The sequence below is a fragment of the Coprinopsis cinerea genome (assembly GCF_000182895.1).
Source record: "Coprinopsis cinerea okayama7#130 chromosome 5 map unlocalized cont3.5, whole genome shotgun sequence".
Classification (NCBI taxonomy): Eukaryota; Fungi; Basidiomycota; class Agaricomycetes; order Agaricales; family Psathyrellaceae; genus Coprinopsis; species Coprinopsis cinerea.
Genome location: NW_003307540.1, coordinates 933,768 through 951,972, shown reverse-complemented (window position 1 = coordinate 951,972; position 18,205 = coordinate 933,768). Strand labels below are relative to the sequence as shown.

The 18,205-nt window shown below is 49.8% G+C and overlaps 8 protein-coding genes across 8 annotated transcripts; 6 read left to right on the top strand and 2 right to left on the bottom strand.

Annotated features, from left to right (window-relative positions):
- Positions 1 to 414: 414 nt before the first annotated feature.
- On the bottom strand, positions 415 to 1,370 carry CC1G_00034 (COPII-coated vesicle protein). The gene is made up of 6 exons (XM_001836846.2): positions 1,224 to 1,370; positions 1,114 to 1,167; positions 907 to 1,046; positions 815 to 852; positions 559 to 761; positions 415 to 507 (listed from the first exon to the last, which is right to left on the bottom strand). Exons 1-6 carry the CDS (start codon positions 1,356 to 1,358, stop codon positions 478 to 480), a joined length of 600 nt encoding a protein of 199 aa, XP_001836898.2. The 5' UTR covers positions 1,359 to 1,370; the 3' UTR covers positions 415 to 477.
- Positions 1,371 to 1,533: 163 nt separating this feature from the next.
- CC1G_00033 (ran/spi1 binding protein) lies at positions 1,534 to 2,839 on the top strand. Its single transcript, XM_001836845.2, has 5 exons — positions 1,534 to 1,616; positions 1,741 to 1,838; positions 1,900 to 2,051; positions 2,165 to 2,293; positions 2,401 to 2,839. The coding sequence occupies exons 1-5, from the start codon at positions 1,584 to 1,586 to the stop codon at positions 2,595 to 2,597; spliced, it is 609 nt and encodes a 202-aa protein (XP_001836897.2). The 5' UTR covers positions 1,534 to 1,583; the 3' UTR covers positions 2,598 to 2,839.
- A 131-nt stretch (positions 2,840 to 2,970) lies between these two features.
- Positions 2,971 to 5,418, bottom strand: CC1G_00032 (ATP-dependent Clp protease ATP-binding subunit ClpX; the record flags this gene model as incomplete). The annotated part of the gene is made up of 15 exons (XM_001836844.2): positions 2,971 to 3,114; positions 3,316 to 3,547; positions 3,610 to 3,625; positions 3,684 to 3,789; positions 3,856 to 3,959; positions 4,016 to 4,239; positions 4,299 to 4,333; positions 4,386 to 4,423; positions 4,474 to 4,480; positions 4,536 to 4,642; positions 4,680 to 4,696; positions 4,752 to 4,872; positions 4,942 to 5,042; positions 5,103 to 5,167; positions 5,209 to 5,418. The coding sequence occupies 15 exons, from the start codon at positions 5,416 to 5,418 to the stop codon at positions 2,971 to 2,973; spliced, it is 1,527 nt and encodes a 508-aa protein (XP_001836896.2).
- A 197-nt stretch (positions 5,419 to 5,615) lies between these two features.
- Positions 5,616 to 8,163, top strand: CC1G_00031 (cactin; the record flags this gene model as incomplete). The annotated part of the gene is made up of 10 exons (XM_001836843.1): positions 5,616 to 5,887; positions 5,944 to 6,514; positions 6,564 to 6,656; positions 6,711 to 6,944; positions 6,998 to 7,300; positions 7,354 to 7,652; positions 7,707 to 7,746; positions 7,802 to 7,971; positions 8,030 to 8,090; positions 8,149 to 8,163. 10 exons carry the CDS (start codon positions 5,616 to 5,618, stop codon positions 8,161 to 8,163), a joined length of 2,058 nt encoding a protein of 685 aa, XP_001836895.1.
- A 389-nt stretch (positions 8,164 to 8,552) lies between these two features.
- CC1G_00030 (hypothetical protein) lies at positions 8,553 to 9,998 on the top strand (the record flags this gene model as incomplete). Its single annotated transcript, XM_001836842.2, has 3 exons — positions 8,553 to 9,019; positions 9,077 to 9,334; positions 9,392 to 9,998. The coding sequence occupies 3 exons, from the start codon at positions 8,553 to 8,555 to the stop codon at positions 9,996 to 9,998; spliced, it is 1,332 nt and encodes a 443-aa protein (XP_001836894.2).
- Positions 9,999 to 10,923: 925 nt separating this feature from the next.
- CC1G_14577 (hypothetical protein) lies at positions 10,924 to 11,869 on the top strand (the record flags this gene model as incomplete). Its single annotated transcript, XM_002911099.1, has 3 exons — positions 10,924 to 11,087; positions 11,141 to 11,395; positions 11,458 to 11,869. 3 exons carry the CDS (start codon positions 10,924 to 10,926, stop codon positions 11,867 to 11,869), a joined length of 831 nt encoding a protein of 276 aa, XP_002911145.1.
- Positions 11,870 to 12,762: 893 nt separating this feature from the next.
- Positions 12,763 to 13,693, top strand: CC1G_14576 (hypothetical protein; the record flags this gene model as incomplete). Its single annotated transcript, XM_002911098.1, has 3 exons — positions 12,763 to 12,917; positions 12,986 to 13,240; positions 13,306 to 13,693. 3 exons carry the CDS (start codon positions 12,763 to 12,765, stop codon positions 13,691 to 13,693), a joined length of 798 nt encoding a protein of 265 aa, XP_002911144.1.
- A 1,257-nt stretch (positions 13,694 to 14,950) lies between these two features.
- On the top strand, positions 14,951 to 16,357 carry CC1G_00028 (hypothetical protein; the record flags this gene model as incomplete). Its single annotated transcript, XM_001836840.2, has 3 exons — positions 14,951 to 15,003; positions 15,252 to 15,460; positions 15,663 to 16,357. 3 exons carry the CDS (start codon positions 14,951 to 14,953, stop codon positions 16,355 to 16,357), a joined length of 957 nt encoding a protein of 318 aa, XP_001836892.2.
- Between the last annotated feature and the right edge of the window lie 1,848 nt (positions 16,358 to 18,205).

Genomic DNA, 18,205 nt, shown 5'->3' with positions numbered 1-18,205 from the left:
CTATTCCTGTCCTATCATCCGACCATCCGCCGTATCATCATCGTCATCCATCGACCCGCAATCCAATTCAAGTTGTATCCATCTAGATCCCTCTTTCGTCGTCGTCTTGTACCGTTATCCTCGACTGGACGTTAATTCCTGTTATCCTTCGCTTTGTGTAATCCCTCCTACTTATGCACTCTATTGCCTTTTTGGCTTTGTTTCTTTTGTCTCCACCATTATGCACTGTAACTCTCCCTATTCCTCGCTTTCGAGCTGGCACCTCCTTACACTGTTATTTAACGTCTCTGTTAGCTGCAACGACAACGTCACGAAGTGTTCCTGTTCGTTCTTTTTCCGTGTATTACTATACCCTGCCATTGTCACCCTAGCTGAATAAACTTTTAGAAAATGAGCTCGTGTGACACACTCGTTGTGGAAAGGAGCGCAAGCAAAGTCTCATTAACAGATATATCGAAAACAACGATAGCCGAAGTTTTAGATTACACGCTTGACCTCGAAGAAACTCTGCAAAGTGATCGTCAGCATCTTGCTCTCGGCGGGAAGAGCTGAACGCACCTTCAAATAATACACCTGCCATCCGACAACAGCGAACAAAACGACAGCCTGGATAATGGACCACCATTTGACACGACCATTGGTTGATTCGGCGGTGTTGCGGTGCCTGCGTTCGCGGAGTTTGACGTATTCTTGTTCGTCTTTTACGGAAGTGAGGGCTGCTGCTAGTGCGCGGATTTCGCGTTCGACTGGGGCAACAACGTCTGGTTAAGATCAGGATTTCTGTTACGAAGGAGTGAGGAGAGGTGAGACATACCGTCCCCGGAGACATAGATGATACCGTGTACATTGAAACTAGAACCGAAATTTCAGCGTTTAGGTTCCCAAGAATATAGCATGAGGTCGCACCTGACAGTCTTGTCAGCAATAGCGCTCATTTGGTTTGAGAAGCAGTATTCGTGTCGTCCGTCTTTCGCTGCAGTGATGGATACAGTGCCTGTGGATTGGCGGATGTGTTTGCCTAGGACTGCGCCTGTAGGGTCCGTTAACTGGATATGGAATTGGCCGTTTCAGTATGGGTGGTGAGATGGAATTTGGATGTGATAGTTGACGCACCCAGAAATCGATATCTAGGTGACCACCCTCTCCAACTTGGTACGTGACGGTCATCTATAGGCGAGAAAAATGAGAATTTATTATAGGACATTGTAGGACAGCAAACACACCTTGTCGTGAACGTGCAGGTCTTCAAAGAAACACTCCTTCTTGCCCGCTGCTACCTCTATCATGTGGGCCGACGCCAGCGACACCATGAAGGCGAGGGAAGATATTAGAAGAAATAGGGTATAGTGTCGCGACATGGCGGTCGAAAGAGAACGGAGAGTAAGGTAGAAGGGAAAGAAATATGTCGCGGCGCCGTCGTTCGCAGCGAGCAGGAGACACGATGGCAAAGTGGCGAGCACGTGCGAGCAAGTTCCCGATATGGGATTACGCTCCGGCTAAGCAAATCGTCGATTTGATTGATTGTTTTCTTATCCTTTCCTTGACTTGTTCTCTTACTTCGACATCCTTTACTTTCTCTAGACATGGCTGAAAACACTGACGCTCTCGCTCCCAGGGTATGTTTTATTTATTTCCTTTCTGCACGGATCCCCACCAGATTGCTACTGATTGAGCGGCCATCGCTGGGAGGATCCTTCACAACAATGTACAATCGATGGACTGACCGGGTTTGTTTAACAGGAAGAGGAGGTCGACGTTCACTTCGAGCCCGTCATCAGGCTCACCGAGCAGGTTGACACGAAAACCAACGAGGAAGATGAGGAGCCCATCTTCAAGATGTGCGTCGCCTGCGCTCCCATAATCTATACCGATCGCGATCTCATGCTGTCTTGTTTGTAGGCGGGCAAAGCTTTTCCGATTCGACACTGCCTCTGCCGAATGGAAGGAACGAGGTACTGGCGATGTTCGATTGTTGAAGCACAAGGAGACCAAGAAAGTCCGTCTGGTCATGCGACGAGACAAGACTCTCAAAGTCTGTGCCAACCACCTGCGTAAGTTTGTCTGTTCATTGTGTGGACCTCGTACCGTGTATCGTGTGTGGCGGCTATCTGTCGTGTCGTCGGTCCTGATCGAGTACTGATACTGTTGCCTTTTCTGCCTACAGTCACCAGCGATATGAAGTTGCAGCCTAACATTGGCTCAGACCGAAGTTGGGTCTGGAAGGTCGCGGCTGATTACGCCGAGTCCCCACCAACCTCTGAGACTCTTGCCATCCGCTTCGCAAACTCGGACAGTATGTACTTTCCCCTTATCGTCAATCGTTCGGTTGACTCACCATCTAATCTCTTAACCCTCAACCCAACCCAACCGACACGGACTTGACGATCAACCCCTAACCAGACGCCAATCAATTCAAGTCCGCATTCGAGGATGCACAGAAGAACAACGCCGAGCTCTCAGGATCGTCTGAATCCAAGGAGGAGAAGGACGAAGAGAAGAAGGATGAACCTGCTGCTGCCGCCGAAGAGAAGAAGGAGGAGAGCAAAGAAGAGCCCAAGGCTGAGGAGGAGAAGAAGGAGGAAGAGAAGAAGGATTAAATTCAGAATTCGAACTACGGTCTTTTCTCTATTCGCAATACCATACCCACCCTCTCGCTATACTCCCTTCCATTGAGGCTTTGCCAGTGCCCCTTGTTTCCTTTGGGTCTTTCGGGCAGTTGAGGTTGACACTACAATACAAACAGGACTGATTTTCTAGTGAATGATATTTTGCTCCGGGAGTGATGCTACGTCGGAGCGCGCGTCATAAATTCACGTCTCCCGCCGTTCGAATGATCACGATATTTCTACACGATTCTACGAATACATACAAATCAAGAGTGGGTCATACATTGTCGTGTCACGTCGTACCCTGTAAATGCACTGTCCGTCCTCCCCCAGGCTGCTAGCCGAAGTATATGTCATGGTCCAGTTAAGCTTTCCCGTGCGTCTTGCTATATCGGTGCTCTTCAGACGCCCAGGCTTCCCAGAAGGCGACACCACCACCCTCTTTCCAGTAACCAGGGGAAGCCTTTCCTTTGACAACATCTTCTGTAATCAAGACGTGACGGATCGCCTATATGATCAAGTTAGCGTGAGGGGCTGCTTTGTTCTGCGCAGTTTAGAACTTACAGATCCACTGTAGACAGATGACTCAGTGGTCGGTATCAAAGGAGAGGTTGTAAGGACTTACGGGACTTCGTACATAGGCTCTAGTAGCAATGTTTCCTGTTCCCAAAGTCAGCCCATATCTGGGGAATTAAGAAAGTAGGCGAACCATGATCCCTCGCAGCCCCCTCGCACCTCCACCCCTCTCAGCAGCCTTCCTACAAATCTCGTCAAGCGCGCTACTCGTAAACCGGATTTCAACGCCCGAGTAGCCGAAGAGGGCTTGGTATTGGGACATTAGGGAACCTTTGACCTCGGTTAGGATTCGTCGGAGGTCGGGGATTGTGAGTGGGGACAGAGTTGTTATGGAGGGGAGGCGACCTATGAATTCTGGGATGAAGCTGGATTGCGGATGCGTCTGTGAGCAATTGAAGAGGCAAGAAAGGAGAGAAGGGAGGCGTACCCGTATTTCACGAGATCTGGAAAGGAAGAGGATCAATTCAACGTGATGGGTGTAGACGAGGCGTGTGGACGTACCCTGTGTCTCGACCATCTCTAGCAGACTGTCTTTCCCGGACTTTCTGTTCGGAGTGAAGAATGGCGTTGCAGAGTCAGGAAGGATGTTGGCTGTGAAACCAATTGACTATACGCCGAGTTGACACCGTTAGCACCTGGCTGGTTGAAGTAAAGAAAATGCAGCCGTACGTACCCCTTTGGCCACTCTTTGTTTGATGATTCCTTCCAGTCCCACGAACGCTCCGCTTAGGATGAAAAGGACGTTGCTCGTGTCGATGTGGTATACCTCCGGTTGTGCTGAATTAATGCAAGTGTCAGATTATGGACGAAACGGAATTTATCTGATAACTTACGAGCAACCTGAGGAGCCCTTTGACCCGTCCTCCCAATCCCCTCACCTTTCCCTGGGGGTTCGGCGTGCACCGCGCCTTTAGCTTGTACTGTGACCACTGAACCTTCCAACATTCGTAGGAGGGCTTGCTGGACACCTTCGCCGCCTACATCTCGTGAACCCTCGGAGCCTGAACTTGTGCGTCGTGCGATTTTGTCGACTTCGTCTATATAGACTATGCCCATACTGAATGGACGGGTTTAGACATCACTTGGAAGAGGGGAAGTTGAGAGGAAAGGACGAACCTGGCTCGGATTGGGTCCCAGTTGGCTGCTTGAAGCTAGATTGGTGTCACTGATCAGTAACATCTATGAAAGGCGTTTGAAACGTACTAGTCGTTGGATAGCCATCTCGACATCCTCTCCGACATCTATAAGGATTGAGATCGAGTACAACGCGGGCCAGGGTATTGATTCTTACATCCGGCCTAAGGACAGCGACAAGTTAGCGACCATACCCTTGTAGGCGGAACGAGTACGAACCTGGGTAAATGATGTGGCATCGCTGGCTGAAAAGGGGACGTCTAGGACCCTTGCGAGGGTCTTAGCGAGTAGTGTCTTGCCTGCCAACGTTGACTCGTCCATTAGGCCTGGACTCTCAACCTGTATGGAGGAGTCTAGACTAACCTGAACCTGTTGGACCGCTAGAAGAGAGTTAGGCAAGGGATCCATACAGTCGAAGAGACTGACAGAGCGTACATGACGAGGACGTTGCTCTTCTCGAATAGCGGGAGTTGTCGGGGACGTAGCGAGAGTGGTGGTGGTGTTTTGGCGACGTTTCGTATTGGCCTGATTGTCGCTGAAGAGACCCCGTCATGTGCTGCACGTAGTTTCGATGTTGTCTAATGAGGTTCCATGGAAAGTGGAACGGGAGAAGGTTTGTACATACCGTCAGGGGCATCCTCGATCTCCGGGTCCGTTCGCAGTCGGTCCTCGTTGGACATGGCCAATTCCAAGTTTGCTCGTACGCGATTGTAGTGGTTGTAGACACTGGAGTTTGGTCAGAATTATCCGCACCCGTCCGGGTTGCAAGATGTTCAAAGAACATACGCAACGGAGAGCACCTTCTTGGCGGTTTCTTGTCCGACAATGAATTGGTTGAGATATTGTACGAGCTGTATTCCATTCACAGATTTAATGGGTCATACATACGCACTAAACGGTATTCCTTTACCTCTCGTGGTGTAGCAAGTCCGATCCCAGGCGGTACAAACTCTGGCACGGGGTGATTCTCCCTCTGTGCACTTGTCGAGGCTGCTTGACTGTGGACCCCATTGGACAAGGTGATGGTCCGCCGCCGGATTCGTCGGGTTGAAACCAGCCTGGATGTGACATTTGGTATTGAATTCCTGTATACCATAGCCATGACTAGAGGCGAGAATATGGATGAAAAGAGGAAAGAGATGCAGGGCCCGGACCCTAGTCATCCCCTGACGGTGATTGACCAAACGGGAAACATACACCACCAAACTCGCGGAACGTGACTCTAGCCTTGACTTCTACCTTCTTTATATTCATTTTGGCCGGTTCTTTTGGATAGGAACTCCTCACTACACTAACACTATGGGCCGACGATCTCGCTCACGCTCGCCTCGACGGCGCGACGACTATGACGACTATGACGACTACCGCGGCGGGGGAAGTTCAAAGTCGAAACGGCATGACGAGGACGACCGTGACTCGGATTATCGAAGGAAACGGCGGCGCAGTACTCGCAGTCGGTCGCCTGACAGGGATCGGTACAGGAGCAAGAGTCGTAGTAGGAGCAGAGAGCGGGAAAAGAGGAGCAAGCGGGATAAAGACAGAAGTCGGAGCAGGGAGAGGAAGGATAAGAAGTATGTATTTTATTTTTTATTTACTCGCTGCTATGTATTCATAAAACACTTCGTAGGCGCAAACGCGACCGAGAAACGTCTGAAGAGCGTAGAGCTCGCAAGGCAGAAAAGAAACGCATTCGCGAGGAAGAGGAGAAGCGTCAAGTAGCAGAACTGAGCGTCTACAGTGCGACGGACAATCCATTCCACGACGTCAACCTGGGACAGCAATTCCACTGGCACAAGAAGGTTGAGAAGGAGCGCAAGCAAGGGCTTACTTACGCGGAAGCCCAGCGAAAAGATGCTATTCGTCGCCAGGAGGCCAAGGAAGAATTGGAGAGGTTGAACAGGCGCAGAAAGGAAAGGGAGATGGAGATGAAGTTGAGGGAAGAAGAAGAGTTGAGGATGCAGCGGTTGCAGGAGTCGGCGCAGATGTCAGAATGGCTTTCCAAGGACGGCGAGTTCCAGTTGGAGCAGGAGAGGAGGAGAGCTGCTATCAGAATCAAGGAGAAGAGGGCAAAAGCAGTCGATTTCCTGGCTCTCAATTTGAAGTATGTCAACCCTCCAACAGAAAATGACGACCTTCAACATGATGAAGACGATGCCGGCTTGGAGATTGATCTGGACGAACCATATAACATCTTCACGGTACGTTGGGCGACTTCGTTTACCAGTGCAAACTTGACATTTTCTTTAGAACTTGTCCAAGGACCAAGTGTTTGAATTGCATGACGACATTGAACACTACCTCGCACTCGAGTCCAACGAGACAAACGTCGATTTCTGGACTGTACGTGGTTCGTCAACATTCTCAACGCGCGTAGCATGCTGATGCACGGTTCAGAACATGATGGTCGTTTGCAAAGACCACCTCGACAAGCTGCAGCAAGAAAGGCGTATGGGCATTGAAGCAGCAGCGGCGGTCGAAGAGGACATCACTCGTCTCTTGATTGGGAAGAGTTACGAACAACTGTCGTCATTGCAGAGACAGGTCCAAGCTAAACTAACAAGTGGAGAGCCCATCGACACCGACTACTGGGAGGCGCTCTTGAAGAAACTCTTGGTATGGAAGTCCAAGGTGAGTATTCCAAAACCCATACTCTAGGCCCTATCGGACTGACGTTTCCAAAGGCTAGGTTAAAATCCCTCCATGAAGTAGTGGTCCGGAACAGGTTGGAGCAGCTCCGTAAACGCCAACGAGACGAAGCGCTGCAAGCTCAAGAAGAGCTTCTCGCTGGCGTTGCTCGTTCTGCCAAGAGAGCAACTGCAGACAAGCCTTTGGAAGTCGGCGGCGCTCACGAGGACGTGGTTCCCGCTGAAGAGGTGGAACCATATGACCGTTCCATGAGCCCTGCTCCCATTAACATCTCGCGCCTTCCAACTGAAGAGAGACACATTCCTATCATCTCCGCGAAAGAGGATCTGCGTGAAATTGTAAGGCCCATTCAATCATTGCTTCGAATATCAGTATTGATGTACTCAACCAGCTCAAATTGCGACGCCAAGTTGCTGCTTCACGATTCGTGCCTAAAGCACGACAGGAAGCCGTTGCGGAACCTGTCGTCGAAGATACGTCCACCAATGCCGATCTCGCTTCTGAAGCTTTGTACCGGGCTGAAGCAGAGAGGGACTTGGAAGAAGAGGAGGAACTGTTTAATCTGGAGGAAGACTTGCCCAATCCCACCTCGTACAACTGGGAAGACAAGTATAGGCCTCGTAAGCCAAGGTACTTCAACAGGGTCCATACCGGTTATGAATGGAACAAGTACAACCAGACCCACTACGAGTACGTTTCCTTTGCAATGACATTCGCTAGACGGGTTTGCTGACTTGTATTTAGCACCGACAACCCGCCACCAAAGGTCGTCCAAGGATACAAGGTGTGTTCCTTCTCCCGGTGGCACTCTGCCCAAGTCCTCACCTCTGTTATTCAAGTTCAACATCTTTTATCCCGACCTCATCGACAAATCCAAAGCACCGACTTACAAGATCGTCAAAGAACCTGGCAACGACGAGACTGTCATCCTTCAATTCAGCGCAGGACCTCCATACGAAGACATTGCTTTCCGAATTGTCAATAGGGAATGGGAGTTTTCACACAAGCGGTTCGTTGCTTCTTTCGTATCTCGACGTCACGGATTGCTGACGTTGTTTGATACACAGCGGTTTCCGGAGCAGCTTTGACCGTGGCTGCCTATCCCTTTGGTTTAACTTTAGGAGAAACGTGAGTATAGACCCTTTTTCTTGGCGCGTCTAGTGTTACTGACATTGTCCCTCCGCAGTTCTATAGGAAGTAGCGGCATTCACAGACAGCCCGGCCGTATCCATCTATCTAAGATCCTTAATCAAACGAATAATGAGCACATTTGTTTCAAACGACATCCACAATCCCTGACTCGATGCGAAAAGAGGTCCGTCGCCATTGAGCTTTGATCTGTGGCAGTCGTTGCCAAAGTACTTTGCTTCCCTCTGCTTGTGATTCCCCGGGGGATAATGCATCATTGTCCGTGTGCCAGTTGTCGGTGTGGCATTCTACAGCTTTGACCTTGGTCTTATAAAACGATCCACGCTGCTCTTTCTTCTGATTCTTAGCTCCTTTCTCTCCCTTTCCCTGCGCTCGACTTCGCGAGCGCTTCTTGTCCTGGTTTCTGATAACGGTACCCTGCGCCACTGTTCCCGAATCAACATGTCCGACCTGGCGGCCCTGTGTCGTTCTGAATGCAACGTCTTTGCGTCGCCAAATGGAGCGGTTTCAGAGATCCCTGTTCATCGAGACGATGACGAGTACACACTCGTGGGCGATCCCTCTGACGAGGAATCTATCGAGCATCTCCTTCTCGGACTTGCCAAAACTGTGCTTGATAGTCCAGATAGCACATCAAGCTCGATCTCCTCGGCCTCCTCCAGTTCTTCGGACGATTCTTTTGTCACTGCCCCAGAATACCCGGAATGCTTGGACAGTGATAGTGATGAAACTCATCCAGCAGCACTCGCCGGCGAGTGTCCACCTCCCGAGTTGTGGCTTCCGAATCCCGAAGATTCAAACTTGCCGCCATTGTACACTCTCTCTGGGGAGTGCCTGGACTTTATCCTGTTTATGATCGTCAAACTTGCTTTTCCTCGGCGATCTTCTACCAAAGACGGGCACAAATGGTATGCATTTTTGTTGACTTATCCGGCTGGGGTACTGACGAGACTACTTGTCTACAGGCTGGAAATCGGTAGAAGAATTGCGTTTAATACGCTGGCCGAGATGCATTATGGACCTTCGTTGCTGCTTGTCCCATCATTCACGGCTCTATACTACATCCTAGTCGTGTTCGAGCTGCACGATTTGGATGACGCCCCGCTCATGCAGGATGCCAATATTGCGGGGGAAGTCATCGTTCGAATTTTCTCTGTCTTTTACGTGATTGCATCTAAATGGGAAGAAGATATCGAAGAGACAGGGCCCATGCATATCACTATGTGCGTCTCCAGCTTTGTTGCTTTTCTTGGGATTTGTCAAACTAACATATTGTCTAGATCCACTTTTGCATTCACGCGTAGCTCGGAATTCAACATCGGCTGGTGGTTCCAACACCTCCACCGCATGGAACGACGCGTCCTGCCCATCCTGGACTACAACATTGCCGTCATGCCACACCACTGGCCTCCTTTCGTCTCATTCCTCGAGTTCGTCTTCGAGCAACCCGAACTTCGAAAGATGACGGAGCATTGTAACCCAGCTTTACCCATCCTCAAGGGCGCCTATGGATGTGTTGGTCTACCGATTAAGACCCTGAATAGGAGCGACATGGAGACGGAGGCGGAGTTGGAACTTATGAAGGAGGAGCAGGATTTGTTGTATGAGGAGATTGTTACCGGGAGGATGATGATGGAGGAACATGTTCCCGCGTTTCTTGAAACGCTGTGTGATGGGCTGTTGTGTCCACCAAGTGTATCGCTCGAGGTGTGGTGTGGTGACCAGACGCGGGAAGACAGGGATGTGCATGAAAAGGGAAAGGTGTTGGAGAGGAGGGAGGATGACGATGAAGGGGATGAGTGGAGTTCGAGTGACGATGAAGATCTGGGAATGGACGATGAAGACAAGGAAAATATTCCACCTGTGGGCCCCCAAGACTCTGTATAGCCTTCCAGCAGACTCCGCGCGCTGGCCGCCTGTTTCGATTTACCGCCTGGTCGACATCCGAACCACTGACTGTCGGGTCGACATCCCTTATATATCATCATGGACACTTTTCACTTCTTGATCCTATACTCCCTCCTCTCGTTCACTTACCTCGTGTATCATTGTATGTATTTCTAGGCCTATTTTACCAGAGTCGCCTCTGTAATATATTTTCCATTCTGACACTTTGCTACAAGCCGATAAGACACGTGAGTACGACGATACGTATTCCAGAAATAGCAATCGGCTTACCAAAACACAATTGAACAAGCTTCAGTGACACAGTTACTGTCAGTGATCACTGAACTGTCTACGCACTTCTTCAGTTGGCCTCTCACTCGTCGACACTCCACTCATTCTGGATCTCATTTTTCCCCGTGGCATTCAACGTGAGGCTGCCGCCACCATCCCAACGTGGGAGAACTTGATCACCACGACTTGTCTAGAATTGGCCTAAGAAAACAATGAAACTGCGACTGCCCACATACCATCGCAGTTCCATGTAGATTCAGTGACCAAGTAATAATTCACAGGAGATTAGACCTATTATCTGGACTCACCGTGCTCTGTTTTCATGAACTAGGGCCTTTCCGAGGGGTACGGACCACCGTCGTACATCGAGACGCTGGAACCACAGACAGCTTGTCGCATTTTCGATAAACCTCTAATATTCGAGAAAGTGAACCGACATAATCTTCTTCTAACCGAGAGTAACCCTCTTAGATTTACGAACGACAATGGGATTTTGTCGACGCTTTGACAGTACTGTCCAAGCGCATAATGATCCATCGTCCGGTTGCCACCGCTTTGACCTTGCTTCAAGGCCTATTTAAAGCGGTCAACTGCAGTCCACTTCATACAAACCAGCCCCTTGCAGCTTTTGAAAATGTTCCACCAAGCCTATCCGATGATGTTTCAGCCAACTGCTTTTATCAAGTTCCCTCAGCACCCGACCATAGAAGAGAACGGTTGCTCCCTGGAGGTAATCACCTTTCTCATCGTCAGAACCCTCTTTCCAAAATATTGCGACAAAGTTCCAGACGAGAAATCGTACGTTGCCTTCCTATTTTTAACGGTACTCATTGCTGATTTTTATATTCTAGGCTTGAAGCTATTAGGGTGGCAGCTTGGAAGCGGCTGATGGAGCATCACAGGCGGCAAAAACTCTTCTTGATGCCTTCCTACATGGCCCTTTACTATATCCTCGCGGTCTTTGCAGAGCAAAGCTTTGACGACACGATCCTTGGTGCGCCCGATGCCACTAACCTTGCGGTAGAGATTACGGTAAAGGTCTTTTCCGTGTTTTATTTCATTGCATCTAAATGGCACGAGGACCCTCACCCCGAGCACATCACACAGTAAGCCTTTAGACTCTCATTTCTTTTGCCAGACATAAACTGACCCGACTCCTTTTCTACAGCGTCAGGTTTGATTTCGGAGACAAGTCCCTAATGGACAGACTACAGTGGCACAGGCGCTACATTCTCTCCATGGAGCGGCTGCTGCTTCCTATTCTAGACTACAACATTTCGGTCATGCCCGCCCAATGGTCTACCTTCCTCTTTTTCCTGGGCGCGTTGGTCGACGAGAAGCTGCCCCAGTATCGTGCTCCTTATGCCGTTGCGGTTAAGATTCTCAGAGGTAGTTATGAAGCAATTGGCACTCCTGTGCCCTCTGTGCCTCCGGAGAAGTCACTCGGACAGCTTCGTCGAGATGTCACCAAGAGTCGGAAGATAGTGAAGCAGGAAATTCCTGCACTTATTGCGGCAGTGTGCGATGGCCTTCAGAACCCAACAGGCAGCTTTAAATTTCACTTGAGTATGTGGCTTTAAGTAGAATATATACCTTGACCTAGCTTAGACAATAAATCCTATCATCCGTGGAATTGCGAAGTAAATATTTGGTGCGGGAATCTACGAGGCGGTACCATGATGAGCACCCACGCTGAGATCTGGCGTTACTCGAGTTACGTTGCGGATAATACAGTGCCCTAAAATTCCTTGCTCCGAGCAAGGCTCTGAGAACTCAATAACCTACTGGGTCTCCCAATTCTCCCTTTCACCTACAAACCTGCGATACCGTTTTTTTCTGTAATGTCGCCAATCTCACGTTTCATTTACTCGCTTCGAAGCTGGAAAATTGCATTGAGTTCGGCAGCGCTTGGAGCAAGGCCTAAGGTGACAGCGGAGCCCGCTGCACCGCCTAGTGACCAGAGTAGCACAGGTTGAGTTTCTGGCGCTTGGGCCGAAGCATGGGCGTCTATTGTGCCTTGGCCCGCCAAGCATTTGAATTGCGCCCTGCGACAGCGCCATTGTCCGCAACTCTCTCGTTTGTCCCTCAGAGTTTGAACTCAGGACGTTCAGTCATCTCGAACATAGAATCCGCATCGCATACATACTTCCACTTGGATCTCATCGACAGGACTACGCACTGTGGTGAGTGGATCCTCTGGACCGGGCGTCTTCGCTTTCCGACGCTTCGCTTCTGTCCCTGAGTAGGCGAAGCCTTGGCACTGGCGCTTGGACATGCGGGTTTGCGCAGAACAAACAAAGCCGGTGGCGAGGGTCAAAGTGTGCCAGTAAGCTCGAGTTGGCGCCCGTTACAGTGTCCAGAGTGGCGCTGGCCCCTTTGACTGTGTCTGATCTCCCAGGTCTATAAGGCGAGGCAATGCGATGTACAATTTCCCCGCCATACTAGTGAGTACTGCGTACATCCATCTCGAGCGATGTCGAACAAATCCGACCAACGATTAGCACTCTCGAACGAAGCCCGTCATCCGATCCTGGATATCGAAGAAACCCCAAGTTTGCAACTCGTCATCATCCTCATCGCTAAATGGCTCTTCCCAGATTCTATCAACGATGGAACCAGGAGTAGACAGTAAGTCTTTTGTTACCTCGAGAACTCCGGTTTACGACTAACCATAATCCCTTTTGTGTATACATTAGAGTTGTGAGCGCTTGTGCCACAGCCTGGGAACAGTTGGCCACACACCACAAAGAATGGTACAGGTTGTACACTAGGCCTGCGTTTATGGCTATTTACTTCATCGTCGTCGTGTTTAACGAACATGACCTGGAGGACGTGGAGCTTTGTGAGCCATTCGAACAGTCTGCGGCAGAGGTGATTGTGAGGACGTTTTCTCTGTTTTATGTCATCGCTTCCAAGTGGCAGCAGGATACACATGTCGCTCATATCACTAGGTGAGTTCATGATACACCTCCATTTGGGCGAAGAGCTGATTACTGACCGTTTTCTTTTTGTATAGAACCAAGTTCCTTTTTCGAAACGAGGATCCACTGCACTGGTATAAGCGATGGGTCATCGACCTGGAGCGCTATGCCCTCCCCGTCCTCGACTATAATATCGCTGTCATGCCGAAGCAATGGGAGACCTTTATTGCCTACCTATTCTTCGTGATTCGTGACGAGTTCGGGGCTCTCCATAAGCCTAATTTGCCTACGCTTATCTGTCTTCAGGGGTGTTCTGACTCGTCGATTGCAGGTCAGATTCCGATCCCGGAGAGGCTTACCATTGCAGATCCTGAGGAATTGAGGCAGGAAGTGGCTAATGGGCGCAAGGTAAATGTGGAGGCTATCCCTGCGTTTATCAGGGCGCTTTGCAGTGACATTGCGCGGGTTAGAGAAGGGACCTGAGACTTGGAAGGATTAAGGGGTGGTGTTGTCTTTAGACAGTCCTGGTGGCTCCTCATTTATCTCGCAACTATATGTATTTACGTCTTCTTAGATCCGTGCTTCCAATCTAACCCCCTACTAGTATGTGACAGAGCAAGCGGTAGTGATTTGAAATTTCTAGCGCGCGTGTTCGATGGACTGATAAGCGCCCATCGCTGGTCGGTTGTACCCTGGGATTGTTTGAAACGCAGAGCAAGAAACCCTGTGTGATCCTACTCGAATATAGTCAAAGTCAGTGTTACGGAAACCTGTACCCTCCGACAAACTGAATCTCGTGCAGCAGACTACGGTGCCAACGGTTGCTATCTTATTTGCCAGGTCTGCATCCTCAGAGCCCGGAACTCTCCAATCACTGGATACTGCGTTGGGCCATGCATTGCGTGTCAGGATACGTATGTTGGAGACAACTAACGATAGTACCTCGTCGGTTGAGCTGAGAACCTGGTAACTACCCATACAAGGGCGCCTAGATCGCAATAATCTCGGAGTTGACCGGCACTGCTGCCTGCTTCTCGGGTAGAGAGCTCTGAGAATATGGCACCTTTTTATGTCCCTCGTCTACACTCATCCTTTCTGTAGTGTCAGAGTTTCAAGACGGGCCTTCTGTGTCGAGCCCGAATGCACATACTGTTGCCTGAGATGTTTTGGACCCCTGGAGACTGGGCTTCTTCGCGCTGAATACGTCCGTGTTGCCTCCCCTGTTCGTTCTGCGAGTGGATCTCGAAGACCCGATGAAGATATTTTTTGGGGGGTTGTTACCTGGTGCTAATTCTGCAAGCGTACATCTGGTGAGCTGAGGAAATGTTTTGAGTCCGATTATCCAGCGCGTGTGCGCGGACATGGTCTATTTACACGAAGAGTGGGAACGAGTAGGGCAGAGGGATCTATCATCCGTTCCCATCGTGCAGTTGGAGGCTCCGTCGGTGCAAAGTATGCAGTGAGCATTATTGGATAGGATATATGTGATAACGCGACATTCGAGCCATTAGCCCAACTCAGGCATGTATTTTACGGGGATCCGTTCTATATAAAAAGCAGCAACTACTACTTAGTAGGATCGCATCCCGCAACCGAAGCTAACCTCGGAACGGAGGCTGAAGGCCGGATGCGATGGTCTAGCGTGGCAGCAAGTGGTACCGATGGCCTCAATTGCCCTGATGCGTATTGGGAACCAGTAGTCGAGTGAGCTCGAGTAGACCCTTGTTCCCTAAATTGACCATGGAATGCCAGGAGGAGCGATGGTCTGCGTGGGTATCAACGAGAAGCACCAGGTTGGTTCTGAATGGACCGTTGGGTGCTCTTTAGGGCCATGTACGGTAAAAATTCATGTCAGTCGGAGTTTCTGCAGCCAAGGATGCCAGAGGACGATCTGAATAGAGACAGGATAAATGCAAGTGGCTTGCTCAGATAGTACAAAGGTAGTCAAAATAGTCTGCTGTTATGAAACTAATTCGAGGTGGTATCGAATCTAGTGACAGGACTTATAGAACAGCATTTGACTTGAAACGAATATGGACAGCCGCGTTATTGGCACGGATAGTGTTCGATGCATCGCGCATAGACGCCCGCGCCAAGCCGAGGCGGAAGGAAATGACCGCGGCAGGCTGTGGTCCTTTTCTCGCTCAACCAAGCCAGAATCTTGGAGACAAGTCTTTTCTGGAGGGGATAGCACAGGAATTGGCGGTGTCGTCATTCTAGTGCTTGTTGGGGTTAACTGGTCGACAAGGAGTAAATTCCCGAACGGGATACATCTGCATCTGCATGTATCCTCCTCCTTCGCAACAAATATCCATCCAATCATGCTTGCCACGCCGTATAAATCCCAAGGCATGCCACCTTCTCCCAGGCCCTTGCTAGTCCAAGGCGCCCTTTGTTATCATGAAGAGGCTGAAACGTTTTTCTAATGCTCTGCTTTTCGGAAATGATCTAGGTTCACGACTCAAATCCAGTTCGACGACGACGACAACTCCAACGACGGGCCTTTCAAGAAAATCTTCATTTGGCAAGCTCTTATCCAAGTATTCGTCGACCTCCCCCAGCAGTACCGTATCCAATGCCACCAGTTCAAGAACGGAGACTGCGGAGTCTCCAACGACCAAGCACCCGGTTGTGCACCAAAGGCAGTTGTCCTTTGGTTCTGTGTCTTCCTATTCCTCCGACTACTCTGACACAGACGACGAAGACGACCTTGGCACCCAGAGTGATTTTGTGTTGAGTTCGAGTGCCGTGCGGTTGAAGAGGAGGGCGACGACGGCGTCTTATGGTGGAGGTGACAGGCGGAGAATTGCTATTGTGCAGATGGAGGCGTTGCAGGAGGCCAACGACGCGTCGGAGACCAACTCTTCAGCAAGCTCTGTTCGTTCCAGGCGTGGACTCGCTGGACTCGCGCTCGTCGCGCCTCCAGACGCGGCGATGAAGAACTTCATCTCGCCGCCCTCGACTGCGCCGCCATACACTGCCACCAGCGAGGCTATCCACCGCCACCACCGTTCAGCGTCTGAGACGGCCGTTATCGACGCTGACGGCAAAGAAGCAAACGTGACGGGTATTGACACCGCAAGCGAGGCCGTCCGAGACAACAACAAGACCGTCATCACAAACTCGGATACTTTTTACTCGGCTTAAATAAGCTGAGTGTAATTTAACGCGAGCACGCGCGAGCATTTTGTTCCCTTTCATCAGTCAACTGGGAACTTATTACCTTATATGGTACATTGCAGATTTATTCAGTCTCCACTTTCACTTTCACTTACTTGGATATTTTTCGGTATATTCATGTCAAACTCCCTCTCTCCTGTCATATAGAATACTCTAAGTAACATTAACAGAAAAAAATAAAAATAAAATAAAAAAGGGGTTTTATAAAAACCTGTAGCTGCAAAAACATGTTTGCCGCGGTTGCGTCGGGAGTTTGAAACACCGCAATGACGCAATAAGCGGAACTGATTGAGTCCCAGTTCCGCTTATTGCATCAGCCAAGCCAATGCCAAGCTAATGCTCCACCGGTACCTGGAGTTGAGGGGGAAAGAAGACAACTACTGATATCTCCTTCATCTTTGGTGTGTTTTCTTGGATTTTGGGCTCGTTTTGAAGCTAATAATTGGTGTTATGAGACGCTAAAATTTTATCCCGCACAATGCTGCCGCTTGTGGAGGAGATTGCGGCCGGGTACATGAGGCTGGGGATTCCGGAACGAGGAGGATCATTAGTGAAAAGCAAGGGTCGGCTGACCCCTGCAGGTTTTCGGGTCAACCCTGCGATGGGTCGGGTATGGGTCGCCATTTTCAGACCCGAGATCTTTAAAACAAGCCACAGATCATCAGAAACGGATGGGAAATGGCTGAGATACGGTCAAATTATTATTTTAACCATATCTCAGTCATTTCTTATCCGTTTTCGATGATCTAAGACCCAACCCGTGCGGAAAACCCGTCGGGTTACGGGTGGGGTTAAGCCAGGGGTCGGGTCTATTAAACATGTAAGACAATGTACCACTGCAAGTGGGGAAGAGTTTGATGATATTACTCGGCTTAAATAAGCTGAGTGTAATTTAATGCGTGTGCGCACACGCAAAATGGCCACTCCCATCAGTCAACTGGTAACTTGTTTCTTAATCTGGAATGGAGTTCGAAATTGCCCTTCACGTCTTTCCTCGTTCTCTACTTCCCCTTCAACTGACCGTATACTGTCGTGTTCCAACTTGTTTTTGTTGACCTTTGTAGAAACATATATTTAGTGGTCATAAAATAATTATGTGAAACCCGTTTTCAACCTCACCTTTCCATTGAAACAATTTGCCCAGCCCTCTGTCGGAGTTTCAAAATTCAAATGGTTCCTCGACGGCTAGTGATCACCACGGGTTGACCCCGGGTACTGGAAAGTCGACCCGGACCCGTACCCGTGGTCCAACCCGACCCGTCAGAGGGGTCCGGGTATGGGTACGGGTTACCCGCAGGGTTCACAACCCGGCGGGTTACCCGAGAAAACCCGGAAAACCCGGGAGGGTTCATCGGAACAGGGGGAAGAGATGCACATTAGAGGAACTACCAAATTACTAGCACTACGTAACTATGATATGTTGGAAAATTAAAGTTCGGTACTGTATAGTTGATGATTGTGGCACTGGGGCAAAAGTTATACCCTGCGGCATTGGACCAAGCCGACCTTTGCCCTTTTTGGGGTACCGAACCCGTGGGAACCCGCCTCCCGGGTCCGGGTTTGGCTGAGGGTTCACATCTGTTGACCTGTACCCGCACCCGGGCGGGTTTTACCCGGTAACCCGGCGGGTTTCCCAGACCCGTGGTGATCACTATCGACGGCAACCGATTCCTTCCTGTTCGTCGTATACTACTTACCCGACTTCTTCTTTGTATACTTACCCGGGGTCTAATACTTAACTTGGTTGTGTATTACTGGGTGAACTGTAATAATAGTAACTAGTCTTCTTTTCTCTGTTCAGCGTGCACTTACCCA